Source organism: Phaenicophaeus curvirostris, chromosome 1 (assembly GCF_032191515.1).
Source record: "Phaenicophaeus curvirostris isolate KB17595 chromosome 1, BPBGC_Pcur_1.0, whole genome shotgun sequence".
Taxonomy (NCBI): Eukaryota; Metazoa; Chordata; class Aves; order Cuculiformes; family Cuculidae; genus Phaenicophaeus; species Phaenicophaeus curvirostris.
Window position 1 is genome coordinate 25,686,588 of NC_091392.1, and position 15,925 is coordinate 25,702,512.

Consider the following 15,925-nt stretch of genomic DNA (forward strand, 5'->3'; position numbering starts at 1 on the left):
AAATGTTTATTTCAACAGACTATGAAGAATGTGAAAGGAATTATTAGAAACCTAGTAATTATTCTAATGATAAAAACACAAGCTCTGAAAAGAGTAAATCAAGTCACTAATAAGGAGTTTTAATTTTACAAAGCATTATGACTATTTACAGCATGTTAGACCTTACCCTTTGTTAAGTTTACATAGCTGCTAAAAAATAAGAAAAGGTTTGTCCGTGACTTTCCTAACACAGCTAGCACTCTTCAGACTCCCCTTTTGTAAAAATTTCATAACTAGAGACCCTTAATAATGGTATAAACTTCTTAAATCAACGTGTTTCATGAAAATATATTGAAATATTTTAAAATAACAGTCTTGTCACCTGTATTTCATCATCATTTGTCCCAGCCAGGCTTGGAAAAAGGCCAGGACTATCAGAAGAGCAAGTCCAGAAAATGCAGAGGCTTCTAACATATCCCAGAGCAGTCCCATCAGCAGTGCCACTTGCAAAGGTGCAATCCAGACAAAATGGGCCAGAGCAAGACCCTGTGGAAGCCCACCACAAAAAATAATAATAATAATGCAAGTTACAGATGTGCTCTGAAAACTACGTGAAAATGAAGGAGTGATTAAAATGACACTTTGAAAAATGTAACAATGAATGGTACAAATATTTTCAGTAGTAAAACAAGTTTATAAAGAAGAATTTGTGATCCTGAGCACATAGCATTCTGGGTGTTAATTATGATGACAATGCAGCAATACATATACATTCCACACCTAAACTTTGATCTTTGTAAGGCAAAGTTCAGTCTGTAATTGTCTGTTCGCTATGTATATGCACAAGTAAAATCCCAGCTTTGTAAAAGTAAACAGAATTTGCTATTGACGCTGTTTTTTTCAACCACAGCAAGAGAAAATTACACAGAAGAGTCTTCTGAGAGTGATTTGATATAGGATGCAAATATTACTTTGATGAAGAGATGACTGTTGTGTGAACACAACTAACTCAAAACAGACTGACACCTACTTCAGTCACGTTCCTCCACACTTGGAGATTTTTTAATGAATCCTGTGATCAGGCTGCACAGGGGACTCTGCCACTGCAGCTCCACTGCAGCAATGATAGGGCACCTGTCCTGGCTTGTACAGCACTAGCTGGTATTGCTTGATATAGCAATACATAAAGTAAATACAAATTCCAGTTCCAGCCACGTGTCTACAGTCTCTCTGATCTCACTTCTTTCACAGCAAACAAACCTCATACTACCAATGAGCCAATTAAACATACATGCTTAACAGAAGTTCATAAAGTTTCCAGTCTCCAAAGCCAGTAACATGAATTTACATCTGTTTCTTTAATGAATGAGAAGTTTTACAGGAGACTCTGAAAGTATTGTCTATGACGGATGTGTTGGGAATGGTTCCTAGTAAGATCTTACATCAACACTTATTCAGTCTTCTAGGGAGTGGGTAACAGTAGCAACAGGATGCCGAACATCCGTCACTTGTTCAACAGCAGGAACAGGCTGAATCATCTTTTTATAAAAGGTATGGTGGTCAGGAACAGAGGATGGAAGGATTGAACAAGCAAGTTCTGACCTCTATGAAACCAGCTGCGTAATCCAGAGGTTTCCTGGCAGGGTCTCCCTGGACTATAACAGGCATGTTCATTTTATGTTTACAATGAGCAGTCAGTGCAGTCCATCATTTATGCTCCCTATTTCCTTAATGTTTGTCATGAACAGCTTGAAGCATAGCATTTGTATTTGATGGATCACCAAGCAGATTAAACAACTGATGACATACCTCATCAAATTTGTTCAGATTGTTGGAAAGAAGACTGACCAATTGTCCAGTACTTATTTTATCTAGAACTCTGCTTGACAGTTTTAAGATCTGTAAAAGAAAACAAAACCACAGAAAAATGGTCATGTAATTCATCCTCATAAAACAGAATAAATACATATAAAAATAATAGGCAATGGCACAGTAGTATAAATAACAATTCACTTACCTGCTTATGCTATAAAGGAAGTCTCGTTAAACTTGTTATTTATGTAACTTGAATGTAATATAGCTATTAAATTACAGATACTGATTTATCGACTTAGTCCTTGCTTTCTGTTGCATATTTTATGTATAGAGATACATATGCAAATGCAAGTTTTAATTAAGGACACATCCTGTGTGCTGCTGCGCATTCTCAAAAATCTCCTACTGTGCCTATCTTGACAAATATTTTTTAAAGATATTTTCACACTGAGCTTTATATGAGAGTAAGTAACATGTTTGTTCAAAGTAGCTGATTTGAGTATTGCTAAAATCAAACACCATTTTAAATCTTTGGATTTGAGGACATGTGATGCATCAGTATCTGTTGATTCTTCATGATCTCACAAAGTATCATTCAAACTCAATCCCTCCTATGTTATATTTATTGTTTAAGTCTTCACTTCTAAATCCTCTTTTGAAAATACACTTTGGTCACCAATATATGTTATTCTTCTTTGCAACAGACGTGCGTAACAGGAGCACAGTGGTAGAGTAATTAAGGCATCCCACCACATATCCAGCAAGCCTGAACTCACACAGAGGCTGACTTCAGTCAACCCAGCTGTAGACTAGTATTTAATTCTTTGGACTTAGGAAATGGAGCACTGTCAGAAACTGATGTTAGCCACATTATGCTTTTGTGTACTTTGTGTACTTTGACTAACAAAACTATCAATCTTTCAACAGTCTGGCCTGAAAGATATGTACGCTACAGACAGAGGTTTGGCTTTGAGTGTAAATGAATCAATTACCTTCTTGTAAATCAAGCTAAACATAGCTATTCTCATTTGCATTCCTATATGATGAAGACCAAATACAGCAGGGTGTATGAGCAATGTTCTCACAAAGAAAAGAAGGCACAGGCCAATGCCCAGGTAGTAGGCTATGGATCTCTCATCAGAGTTATCTGGATCATAAGAAGCTATTATTCTTCCCAGCAGAAGTGGTTGCACAGATTTGGTGACTTCCTGCGGATGGAAACAAGAGAAAAATAATATTGGTCAGCAGTTTGTTCATTCATTCCAAAAATGGTTAACATCTTCATCTCAAGTCCTAGCAACTGATATTTACAGCTTTATATCTTAAATGAAGAAGCCAATTCTGTTTGCTATGCAAACCACAGACAGCTGCAATAATTGCACAGGAGAACATACCACTCACTGCTTTCTTAATCTGTGATGCTCCTGCAACTCCACCAAAACAAAACTAGTTTGTAAATTTTGTTTGATCATATCCTACAAAAGTGACAACTGAGATTAGCTTCCTCATTTACTTTTCAGAGCTTTTAACAGATTAGCCACATCATATGACTGAATCCAGTTTAGCAGGCTGGGTTTCTGTTTTGACCCCTAGGGAACAGTTCTCACTACACTTTACAGGACTTAGAGAACACAAGACATAGAGCTTCTGAGATTAAAACCAACAGAAACCACAGTGAGGATACAGCTAAAACATAAAGTAAATGGAAAGAGCAATAGAACAAAAAGTATAAAGAATTTGGATCATCCTACTCAACAGTTCTAGACATTGTATCCAGAGCTCTAACAAAAGCAGGGCGAGCAGGCGTAAATGGTAGGCAACTTCAATAAAAAGTCCCAGAGAGAAACCAGTCCCTCCTGGATTGGCAGTCCAGCACTTCCCATCCCAGGATGAGCAACATGGTAGAGAACCAAAGAAGGAGAGGAAGATATCAAACTGCTAAAATGCAACGTATCCAAATGATCTGCTGCAGTCCTGACTTCACCTTAGCCTGATACCACAATTGACCTCAGCCTCCTTTTCTGTTGTAACTGCACCCCACTAGCAAAATCTCACCCTTTACATCCATTTCCTTTAACATCCCCATTGTGCTCGCACTTCCACTCCTATAACCTCACCCATTTCCACCTCTGCCTCTTGCGCCCTCTTTCCTTCCCCAGTCCTTCCCCAAGAACTGCAAAAATCATCAGTGTGCTGCCATTTAACAATTTGCTTCATCTTCTGCATGCGCTTCTGAAGGGTATGAAGTATGTACATGCTCCATTGCTTCATTGTTCTATTTGGTGTAAAAATACATTTATGTGTATCTCCTTATCATTCTTTCTATTGCATGTCAGCAGAAAGTATCTGATACTTAAAAAACAGCAAGACATAATTGAACTCTTTTTTGTATGGTTCTGTTAAATTCTGTCAAAAAGTTATTAGTGCTGTCTTCCAGCTGAAAATCACACACACCACCATACAGAGACTTAGAGAGAAGCGAACTAGTTAAGTTCATCTGTAATTAATATTTTACTGCAATAAATAATTGTGAATCATAGAATCATAAAATAGTTTAAGTTGAAATGGACCTCCCAAGGTCATCTAGTCCAACCCCCGTGCAACAAGCAGGGACATCCTCAACCGGATCAGGTTGCTCAGAGCCCCATCCACCCTGACCTTGAATGTTTCCACGGATGGGGCACCCACCACCTCTCTGGGCAACTTGTTCCAGTGTTTCACCACTTTCAGCAAAAAAAAAATCCTCCTAATATCTAGTCTATATCTACCCTCTTCTAGCTTAAAAACATTTTCTCTTGTTCTTTCACTACAGGCCCTGCTAAAAAGCTTGTCTCTTTCTTATAGACCCCCTTTAAGTACTGAAAGGCTGCAGTAAGGTCTCCCCAGAGCATTCTCTTGTCCTGGCAATCCCAAGTACTTCTATAACCTGTAATACCTTTTGAATGTTACTGTTGGTGGAGCTGATATTCATCATTCACATTTTCCACAGGAGACATGGAATTTTACATCTCAAACAGCATACCTGTGCTACACACTACATTTCCCAAATTAAACACCATTCTGCCTCAATACAAATGCTGTAAACCTGAAGCTGACTTTGACAAAGACTTCAATGTTATCAGTAGGCAAAGGGAGGAGTGTTTATTAAAACACACATGACCCAAGGCAGCTGTGCTTAGACCACATGCATCCCGAAGTGGCAAACCAAAACCCCTCAAGACTGACAAAACACAAAATAGTCACCTCTCAAGGACAATGTGGTGCTTTCATGCTCTCAGAGATTCCAAGATAAGCTTGTATATAAAGGCTTAAAATAGAAAGGGTTTTTTGTTTTTTGGTATTTACTCTTATTCCAGTGAAAATGCCACACTTTGCTGCTGTGTTTGTTGTGACTATAAAGGTATCCCATACATGCCTAGCACACTGGGAAAAAAAAGGTGATTTACAGACTAAGGGTAGAATAACAGCTGGTAATTAGCCAAATCATTTGCTATCTCATGGAGTGTAAAAATCCACTGTTTTAAAGTGAAGACTTATCAGCTTACTTACCAAAGAGAGTATTATCTAGTCTACATACAAATGAAAGCAGAACTACCTATTTTTCATTTTTTCTCTTCTAGCCTCAAAATTGCTCACTGAAATAAGCATGGATAAATAAACTGATTAGAATGACCTGCCTAAAAAAGAAATGGGATTTGTGCACCTATCAGAAAATCCAGCTTTCATGAGTTGTTTTTTTTTCCCTTCTCCTGTCCTCATTCTTCCCTCTGCATTCATCAGAGGCCATTGAGAAACTCAGAAATGTCCCTCTCACAGAAATCTTCATTAAAAAAACCAAAGATCTGAAAAGAAATGAGAGTAGGACACAGGATACCATACTGATCTGACCTGGTATGGCTGTTCTTAAGAAATGAGAATTTCTGTGTTATGTGTGCCCCCCATAAGCTCAATCACTCTGTATTTGAAGACAATAACTCACATCTCTGTTTTGGCGTCTGTTCAAGAAGTGCTTCAGGACTTTCATATCCCTCCTTGCCTCCTGACTTACACCCATGACCTATATGTGAGAACTTCAGGACATCCTCCTTAGAGTCCTGTGGAATACGATACTACAACCATTTCTAAGTTAATGTGCCTGAGTGGAAATATACATTTCATGGGGGTGAATATATGAGAAAAATGTAAGTAGAATCAAAGAGATCCTCACAGCAAAGTTCCCATTTTTTTTTTAGCCAGTATTGTGCTGAAAGGCAAATTTTCATTTCATGGCCACACCACCTTCTCTTCAAATTGCAAGACACGTCTGCTGATGAGGTGAAGTATGGAAGCTGTTTCGAACAGCAGGGGAGCAGATACATTAACTCAGTAACTCAACGTGCCTCACACAACACTGTTTATGAGGAAGAGTCGTAGTACTCTAGGGGGCCACAGCACAAGTGTCCACCCTGCAATAACATCATTACCTACAGCGCGGGAAGGGGAAAGGAAAAACTACTAGACCTAATGAGAGAAAAGCTGTGATGTCAGCTGCAACAACAACTACACAAACAGCAGGGATATCAACATAGTTTAAACCACACTCCAAGAAAGGTCCAGTGGAAACAGCTCAGGGAGGAGACAAGAGAAGAGCTGGAAGGAAAGTGGAGTTCAAAAGAAAGCACAACTTGTTTGCATCTATGCCAATAAGGCACAACATCCTGTCCCCGTTCAAATTAATGGCAAAGCTCCCATTAATTTCCGTGTGCAGGGCCTGAAAAGAACACCAGTGGCTTTAGCAGCAAGTTCTTCCTCCTACAGCTTTCAGTAAAAAGAAGACTAACGATAATGGAATCAAGAATTTAAACTAAGATTTAATCTTTCTGTGTTCATTGTGAATCACACAGAATAACCAGGTTGGAAGAGACCCACCGGATCATCGAGTCCAACCGTTCCTATCAAACACTAAACCATATCCCTCAGCACCTCGTCCACCCGTGCCTTAAACACCTCCAGGGAAGGTGACTCAACCACCTCCCTGGGCAGCCTGTTCCAGTGCCCAATGACCCTTTCTGTAAAGAATTTTTTCCTAACGTCTAGCCTAAACCTCCCCTGGCGGAGCTTGAGGCCATTCCCTCTTGTCCTGTCCCCTGTCACTTGGGAGAAGAGGCCAGCACCCTCCTCTCTACAACGTCCTTTCAGGTAGTTGTAGAGAGCAATGAGGTCTCCCCTCAGCCTCCTCTTCTCCAGGCTAAACAACCCCAGCTCTCTCAGCCATTCCTCATAAGACTTGTTCTCCAGCCCTTTCACCAGCTTTGTTGCTCTTCTCTGGACTCGCTCCAGAGCCTCAACATCCTTCTTGTGGTGAGGGGCCCAGAACTGAACACAGGATTCGAGGAGCGGTCTCACCAGTGCCCAGTACAGAGGGAGGATAACCTCCCTGGACCTGCTGGTCAGGCCGTTTCTGATACAAGCCAAGATGCCATTGGCCTTCTTGGCCACCTGGGCACACTGCTGGCTCATATTCAGTCAGCTGTCAACCAACACCCCCAGGTCCCTCTCCTCCAGGCAGCTTTCTAGACAGACTTCTCCTAGTCTGTAGCACTGCATAGGGTTGTTGTGCCCCAAGTGCAGGACCCGGCATTTGGCCTTGTTAAACCTCATGCCATTGGACTCAGCCCAGCGGTCCAGCCTGTTCAGATCCCTTTGCAGAGCCTCCCGACCCTCCAGCAGATCGACACTTCCACCCAGCTTAGTGTCGTCTGCAAACTTGCTAAGGGTGCACTCGATGCCTTCATCCAGATCATTGATGAAGACATTGAACAGGGCTGGACCCAGCACTGAGTCCTGGGGAACCCCACTTGTCACTGGCCTCCAGCTGGATTTCACACCATTTCCCACCACTCTCTGGGCCCGGCCAGCCAACCAGTTTTCCACCCAGGAGAGTGTGTGCCTGTCCAGCCCAGAGGCTGACAGTTTCTCAAGCAGAACGCTGTGAGAAACTGTGTCAAAGGCTTTGCTGAAGTCCAGGAAGTCCACATCCACAGCCTTTCCCTCATCCAGTAGCCGGGTGCCGGGTAGAAAGGTGCAGGTTTTGTTTCCTATGTGCTGAATTGCATGTCTGTGATTTCTTAAAGAACTAAAAAGAAAAAACAACAACAAAATCCCAAAAAATATTACTCAAAAATCCTGCAGTTCTGTTCTGGCCTCTCCTGGTCTAACATTGTACTCCATTTAAAAAGTCTGCATGCAGAAATCAACTGTGCAGTCCCATGTGTGCACGTCCATACACATTTCACTTGCCTGGATTCTGGGAGGAAAGCAAGTTATCCTTAAAACTGCCCACAAAAGCCCTCAGACACTGCTTAACTTCTAGCAGGAACACAACAGTGCAATAGTTTCAGCTGGCAAACACTACAAGAACACATATTAGCGTGTGCTAGGCTAAACTTGTAGAACTGCTGGATTTTTTAAAATACAAACTTGACATGAATAAGGAGTTGCTGGCTCGGTTTGGGAAAATGCTAAAAAATTAAAGGCAGTGATGAGATGACAGAAGCAAATAAAAGAGAACTGTGTCAGAGTCCACAAAGAAAGGGTCTCATCCCAGAGAAGCCTCCGAACAAGGTGGAAGAGTATAGACAGAAGGTTTATTACGCAGCCCCACAGGTAGCAAGAGACCCTGTTAATTGCCACGATTAACTGCCCTACACGTACAAACAATTAATTGATTCATCAAATTCCATTCTAACCAACTTGCTTCCCACTGGCCCTGCACAACAGTCAAAGAGGCCAGGATCTGATGCAGAAAAGCCCTTCAGAGTGAGCAGATGGTACCATAACCACATCTCCTCTACTTTGTCCTTGTGCAGCCCCTGTGTAGCGCAAGGCAAGCATGACACGTCCCTCCAAACCAGATATGCAGCAGTGGTGACTTCAGACTGAGAGGAGTGGCAGTGAGAGGAGACCTGAGAGTCTTCAGTAGTGCAAGAGTCCAGCAAGTTGGACAGGATTAAACCGGGAGAGAACAAAGCTGACATAGAAGCTCATTTCTTAATTCCCCTATTTTTAATCAGAATTTGTGGACATGAACGTATGACTGTATCTATCCACAAGAAAGAAACAAAAAGATAAAATGTAAAGAACTTTCACTCTAAGTTTTATTTTTAAAATCGAGCATTGGCAATGATAAATTTCAGAGTTGTTCTTTATGAGCTACATCTAGTGGACAGTCTAAATGCAGTTGTAAAAAATTAAGGCCTATAGCAGGTTTTTTTTTAATTTTGAATCCATGAAGCAGTGTGAGAGACTGAGGTACATTCCAATTTTTTTCAAGACTTAAAAAAATGTGAATGCTGCATTTTGAAGGAAGCTACTTCCATTTCCTCTAGAGAATTTCTTTCTTTTTCTTTAGATTTACTTTGTGACTTTCTGATTCCATTATTGATACTCTTTTTCCCTAGGCATAGTGTTACAAGAGAAAGAAGCAGTCAGTTTTTCCACAATCCTCAGGAGAAAATCCAATCCGAAGTGAAATTGTAGTACATTATTAACTATATAAATCAAATCAACAGTAATCTAAACCAGAATGCCCACATCATTAGCAGTCAAAATTAACATACTTAGGAATATTTTACAGGACTTCCATCCCAGGACTCTAAATAAATTCACTTACTTTGTAATTTGCAATACCAGCCTGTCTTTCAAGTACTGTGTAAAGAGGAGGGACTTCCATGGAAGATTATCGGAGCAGATCTGTCCCAGCATAAAGCTAGCAGAAGACAGGATCCCAATTCAATGCTTAATCTGAAAAAAGCTTTTTGACCTAAAATGCTACCTAATGAATTAAAACTTTTCACCCTTAAAAAGCTACCTTGTAATGCTGAAATGCCTATATTAGTTAACAACTTGTGTTTTAGCTTTCAGGATATTCTTATTTATGTTTCAAGTGTTTCTTACAAAACTATTAAAACTTGAAGGTATTTGTGTTGGTGTGCTTTCACTTACCATACATCTGGCATAGCTGCCATAGAGCAGATTATGATCTTTCTTTATCTACCTGCTAGAAGATCCACATAGCCTGAATTTTTTTTTTCTACAGAGCAGTCAGTAGCAAATTCAGTTATGATGACAACTCTGCACACTACCCTCCACTTCCTGCATGGAAGAGAGGTCATTCTAATGGGCATAAAGGTTTGCATTTCCATAACTCTACTATTCTCTTCTATTAGCTCCTTGGAAGACTCGATTGAAAGCCATAAGAAAAGAGAAGTTTGGTTTTATAGCAAGGAACATGGAATTCAGAGACATTTGTGTGCTATTTTCTACAAATTCCCCTTCCACTCTTCTTCTGCCCACTCCATGATCTTGAAAGTTCAACGCTAATGCCAGTGGAATTAGTTCCTTTTTGTGTCAACCTTCCAAAAAATAAAAATCTGTCCCACAAATCTGTCTCACATCTGAAAATGCTATCTCAGTACATCTGACCACTTCAGGCCTTTGGGGCTATTATAGCTGCGGTTTCTGACACCACAACATTTTGAACAGAGAAACATGGAGTTTAATATCTCAGTTTTACTACTACATCGCAGAAACTTGAAAACAACATGGATGTTAATGTGCATATTGGTTAACAGTAATTTTCAGATTTATAGCCTGGCTATCCCACACACTTAGTGAGACACCATTAATAAACAACGATGTTCCCCAGTGACAGGACTGTCAAACACCTGGCTTTTGGTAAATCTGAGTAATCTTAGCAAACACGTTGGAAAGGAGATACGCATAATCAGTTCAGAATTTCACATCAGGACCTTGATCATACACTTTGAACCACTAACATCACCAAGATCCAAGCATATCTCACACAGTTATTTATGCAGAATTGTTACCACAAATTGCTTATTGCATATGTAAACCTGAATAAAGCATTTAATTACAAAGCTGATTGATAGTCACTTTGACAAAATTGACTGAATCATATGAAATTGCACTGTGGTATGTTTTAATGTAAGGGTACGAATTCTTTAGAAACTTCTTAAAAAACATAACACAAGAAAACAATTAGCAGTGACATAAAAATTCTGATTCTCTACCCGTACTTGGAGAAGAATATACCAGCACCTAGCACTATGTATATTTCAAAGTTATTAATACCTACGTTTTAAAGTTATTAACACATTACCAGAAAATACTTCTTTTATGAAAGTCCCTGAGTATCTCTGTGTATTTATCATTAAGCAACACACAAAGCAAAATCTGTAGCGATTCACAGGATTCCGTATTCATTTTGCAATCCCTAAGACTTGGATTTATTTATGGAACACTAAAAGTTTACTGAAGAGAAGAACAAATCTTACCCCCAAATATAAAATTATTCCATAGAACATAAATTTCCAGAAAAAACATCGTCGAAGAGCATTAATAAGTTTCGGTTTTTTCTTTGAAGTTGCCAGCTCTCTGTCCCACTCTCTGAAAAGGAACCGAAAAACAAGACCATTAAGTTGTGTGAACAAATAGATGGGTCTATGGCTCTGACATACTTTGATTCACTCCGGTATATCCAAGGAGATTTAGCTAAATTGACTAATGAAAGAAAGCTTTGCAGAGACCCCAAGGACCTGGCCTTCATTGACTTGATAGATCAATAAAAGTTCAAACCTAGTTCAGCCACATATTTGGCAGTTCTAAATACTCAGCCATACATCATCCCGTGGGGAATTAATTAATGAAAAGGTTACGTTGTACGTTTTAAAGAAACTGCTGTACTTAAGACCAAAGCACAAATAATAGACAAATAAACGTGTTGGAGCTCTTCCAGTCTACAAAACACCGAAAACACCAATGAAACATCAAAAATGTAAGTTTTCTACTGAACAGCATAATATTTAATTTGTGTTGCTGGGACAAATAATTTTCTATTTGACAATAAATTGCTGATCAGAAGCAATGCTATATACAGAAAGCATATGTTTAATTAAAATTCAGCTCGCAGATTAAAGCACTCCTAAGAATTTCCATTTCCTCAGCTAACTCTCTTGTCCGTCTTTCAAGAGAATACTAAAAAAACAGAATATTCCATTTATAAACCATCAAAATGCACCAAGCGTAACAATGTTCACAATATTTTCCATCAGCTTTGAATACATATGTCATACTGCAATGGAGTTTAACTGGATGGTCACAACAGTGCAGACAAGCTGTCCCAGCACACTGTGGAAAGCTGCAACGGAGGCTGGGGAACAGGGACTGCATTTAGGCACTTGTATCTGTAAGACTTTGTCCCAAGCGTAGCATAGTTTCTGAATTAGGATCCACCAAAATAGGGTAGGCAAGAGAGGAAGCCTAAATGAAGAAAGTCAGGGCATGATATCTGCAGAAGCAGTTAGTCTTTTGACAGAGATATGAAAGGAAATTAAGAATGTTATTTAATTGAAAAGAACAATAAAACAAGGTTTCACAAGGGTATTTTTGGAAGAAAGAACATCGGAATATGCAGCTAACACTGAAACCATGAGTCTAGCCTCATTAGTCAATTGACAGATGGCACAGTCACCAGTACACAGTAATTTTGCGCATCTAGGTGATACATCTGGACCAGGGATCCCAGTCAGCTTCAAAGGACAATGTGTGCTGAATGAGGACACACTTAAGCTGGTCAGTGGGTGCTTGCTCCCAATGCTATTTAAACATATTATCCAACAGCTTTTTAAGGAAAATCACAGTGGAATTCTTGAAACAAAGTTAATTCATGAATCTTTCATACCTTTCTAGCTTTTCAGAAAGATTATCAGCAGAGTCCACAGAAGGGATTTGATAAATATCTGACAGCTCCAACCGTCGTCTGTAACCCTTTTTCAAAATTGGTTTTGTCCATCTAAGCAGAACAAACAAATGAACAAACAAAAAATTAAAAATCACCAGTTTCTGAGGTTAATTTTGAAGTTGCATTGTCTCATCTTGAATCACTGTCCACAGCACCCAAGTATGACTATGTGCACACACACTCACATATACACACAATATGACATAATGTAGCGCAGCTCTGTATTTATAAAACTGTATTGACAAATATAACATTACAAGATTAATTGCAAAACTGTTGCATTTTATGAGTTTCGGGGTGGAATCACACCCCAAACTTCCTATTCATTCACCAGCAGACAAATGAACAGGGAATTGAGACCTTTGTACTCTATTTCCAAATATGTGCTATGTCCATATAAATGAATAATAAATGAGAAATAAAGTAAATCGGATGTATACATTTCACTCCTATTAGACAGGAAAATCTTAATATAGCTTGAAAGTTCCCTTGATGCCTTACGTCGCAGTACGCCCTTAACAACACATGAGATCATTCACAGAACTCCTTGTAAGATCTTTGTTGCATCCACTATATGTAAACATTCTTCTTTTTTCTTTTTTTTTTTTAATTTAAAAGGAATGCTGAATCACACCAAAGCCAAAAAAAAAGCTCTAGAATGGCTACTCTGTAGAGAAAATCCCAATTTATGCACCATTACTAATTTTATCAAACAATTCAGCTTCTGAAAGGACTATAAATCCCTAAGTGCCAACTTGTGAAATGTTTTGCAGCAGGTTCTGTTTGGAAATCTTTTTGAAAGCACTAGACTAAAACAAGACATAAACAAGCAACCATAAAAACTAATAGCGTATTTCGAAACTATTTGAGTTTCTGCTTCCTAGCCACTGTTAGAAAGATATTCCCTTAAAAAAATTAAATGCTAGTAAAAGAAGTAGCTTGTGGTTGATTGCTGTCATGCTTCTATAAGTAAACATGGTTTACCTCACACAATATATATGACAAAAGTTATGATCTCATTCCAGATTTTTGTGTTTTAATTTCACTTTATAGACAACAGTTAACAAAACTGCAAAATAAATGCAATAATGTTTCCCATGGTCACCTAGGAAATAGAAACAGCTTACTGGAGATGCTTACCCCTACACCTGTAAGAACTTGTATCATACACACAAAGTAATCCACACTCCCAACTGCAGCCTTTGATGGTACAAAGAGGTTGATACAGAAGTAAAAGAACATCTTCAGACGCTAAACAAGTGCAAAAAGACCTTAGCACAGGAGTCAAAGCCAATTTGTGTGCCGCTGTTTGCATGCACATGCATGCTCTTTAACATTAACTTTAACAAGTTATGAATTGCATAAGACACCATTCTATAATTCCCATATTTCAACAAAGCACAAAGATATTTCCCAAGTGAATAGTTATATCACACCCACTGTCAAGAGAATGTGTTCTGAGAAATTAGAAGATTATCCATCATTTCTGCAAAGATATTACAGTTTCAGAAAAATCATATGGGCTTTATCGCAGGCAGCCTTTGACACTACTGTAGTTAAGAAATAACACACGGTTCGTAGTGTGTTACAGCAAGACAGCTCGGAGAGTTCACTTTGGAGAATCATCAGTAAAACATCCATAGACTTTACTACTGCTAGAAATAGAGGCCAGTGTTTTCAGGGATGTAATAAAGTAGATTAGAATAAAACTTTTGAATTTAAAATACTACAGTTGTGCGAAAGTCTTTCACGGCCACTGCAAATGATGAATCAGGTACTGATTGTTATTTGCCAGCTCCTGATGGCAGAAAGGGTCAGATGCCACTGGCTTTGTGCAAAACTTATGGAGAAATGGCTAATCCCTGTCCTTCAGGAACAGAAACTCTCATGGACTAGCTTCGCTGAAAGTTTCATATACACACATATTTCGGCAAAGATAAAATGAAAACAAGTTATGGAACAGTAAACCACTCCTGCATCTAATGCAAGTATTTCCTAAGCAACCTCTTTAATTCCCAATATTGTAGCTAAGCAATAACCTTCCTGAGCCCCTTAACAATGCTTTGAGACTGCAATAAGCAATTCTTAACTTGTCTTGACAGAAGAGAAACACTTCACAGCTCCAGGCCTTGTATGTTTTGGGAAAACATGTTTCATTGCTCTGTTTCCCTCCACACATTTAATTTTATTTATACTTTTGATTAGCACCTACCCTGGCATTTTGCCACCGCTTGAACTAACAAAATGTGGCTGCATTTAGAAAGCAGGCAGCAAGACTGTTTTATCATCTGGGGAAGGCAGCACGCTTAGCAGTTCTCCTGTGCTCCTAGGGACGTCTTTGATTCTACTCGGCGTTTAGCCGGCTGCACCTTTCAGCACCACATAAATTATGTGGGCCCGAGTCACTGAGTTTGATACAGACTTAGCGCAGTCCCTGTCCCCATCCCTCTGCCCAGCAGGGTTGCTGCAGCAATGGGAGATGAACTCTTCCTGCCAGCTAAAGGAGTGGGGCTGACACCTTCCTCCAGGGACCTCTTGGTGCGCAGCCAGGTTCCTACTGCAGGCTGCTGGCAGGGCTCGCATAGAGATGTTCATGTGCCGGCTGCCCTGGCCTTGCTCGGAAGTCCCACCCTGATTAGATCTGGCCAACTTGCAAGCGGTGCCAAGTGGCTTCAGGTTGGAGTGATAATTGCAGGAGGAGCTGACCTGTCACATGTTGTTTGTCTCAAGGTAGATTTTCAACAGCTTGGGTTGTGCTTGTCAAGAACTGTGGTGACAGTACATATCTTATGACAGGGAATATAGTAGATCTAGAATCCGTAAGTATCTCCTAAAACCAACCTTTTGCCAGATTCCAGTAGCATCCAGTTTACATTATTACCATTAAACTCCAGATTCTTTGCAAAGTTTTGAAATGCAAAATGGCTATTATTGATGGCATTTATTTTAACTGGCAATATAATCTGAGTTATCGATGTTTCTTTATCGCCAGGTAATGCAGCTCAGCCTGTTTGTCAATGAATATGACTCTTTCTTTGTCTTAATAGAAAAAATCTGCCAGCACTGAGTTTTCTTTTCTCTTGGTTGCTGCAAAAGAGATTTTTTTTTTAAATTAAGAGAACAAGAAGGAAGGGAACAGATTGGCTTTACAGCATTACGTTAGCAAATGCCTCCGGATTACTGGCTGGCATTTAATGAACTCTTTCATGAAGAAAACTGTAGTGCTGTCAGAGTTCTGCCACTAACTAGGTTTGTTAGTATGGGTACACACACATGACACCCAGCAGGGGACACGTTTCAAGGGTGCAGAGTAGGAAAGAAAAGAAGAAG

At 39.5% G+C, this 15,925-nt stretch overlaps 1 protein-coding gene across 1 annotated transcript in view; it reads right to left on the reverse strand.

Annotated features, from left to right (window-relative positions):
• CFTR (CF transmembrane conductance regulator) overlaps positions 1 to 15,925 on the reverse strand; it is an 87,771-nt gene that overhangs the window by 62,416 nt on the left and 9,430 nt on the right. The window contains exons 2-6 of the mRNA XM_069850973.1: positions 12,536 to 12,646; positions 11,130 to 11,241; positions 2,787 to 3,002; positions 1,789 to 1,878; positions 362 to 525 (exon numbers count right to left, since the gene is read on the reverse strand). Coding sequence (XP_069707074.1) covers positions 362 to 525; positions 1,789 to 1,878; positions 2,787 to 3,002; positions 11,130 to 11,241; positions 12,536 to 12,646 — 693 coding nt within the window. The remainder of the gene's footprint in view (positions 1 to 361; positions 526 to 1,788; positions 1,879 to 2,786; positions 3,003 to 11,129; positions 11,242 to 12,535; positions 12,647 to 15,925) is intronic.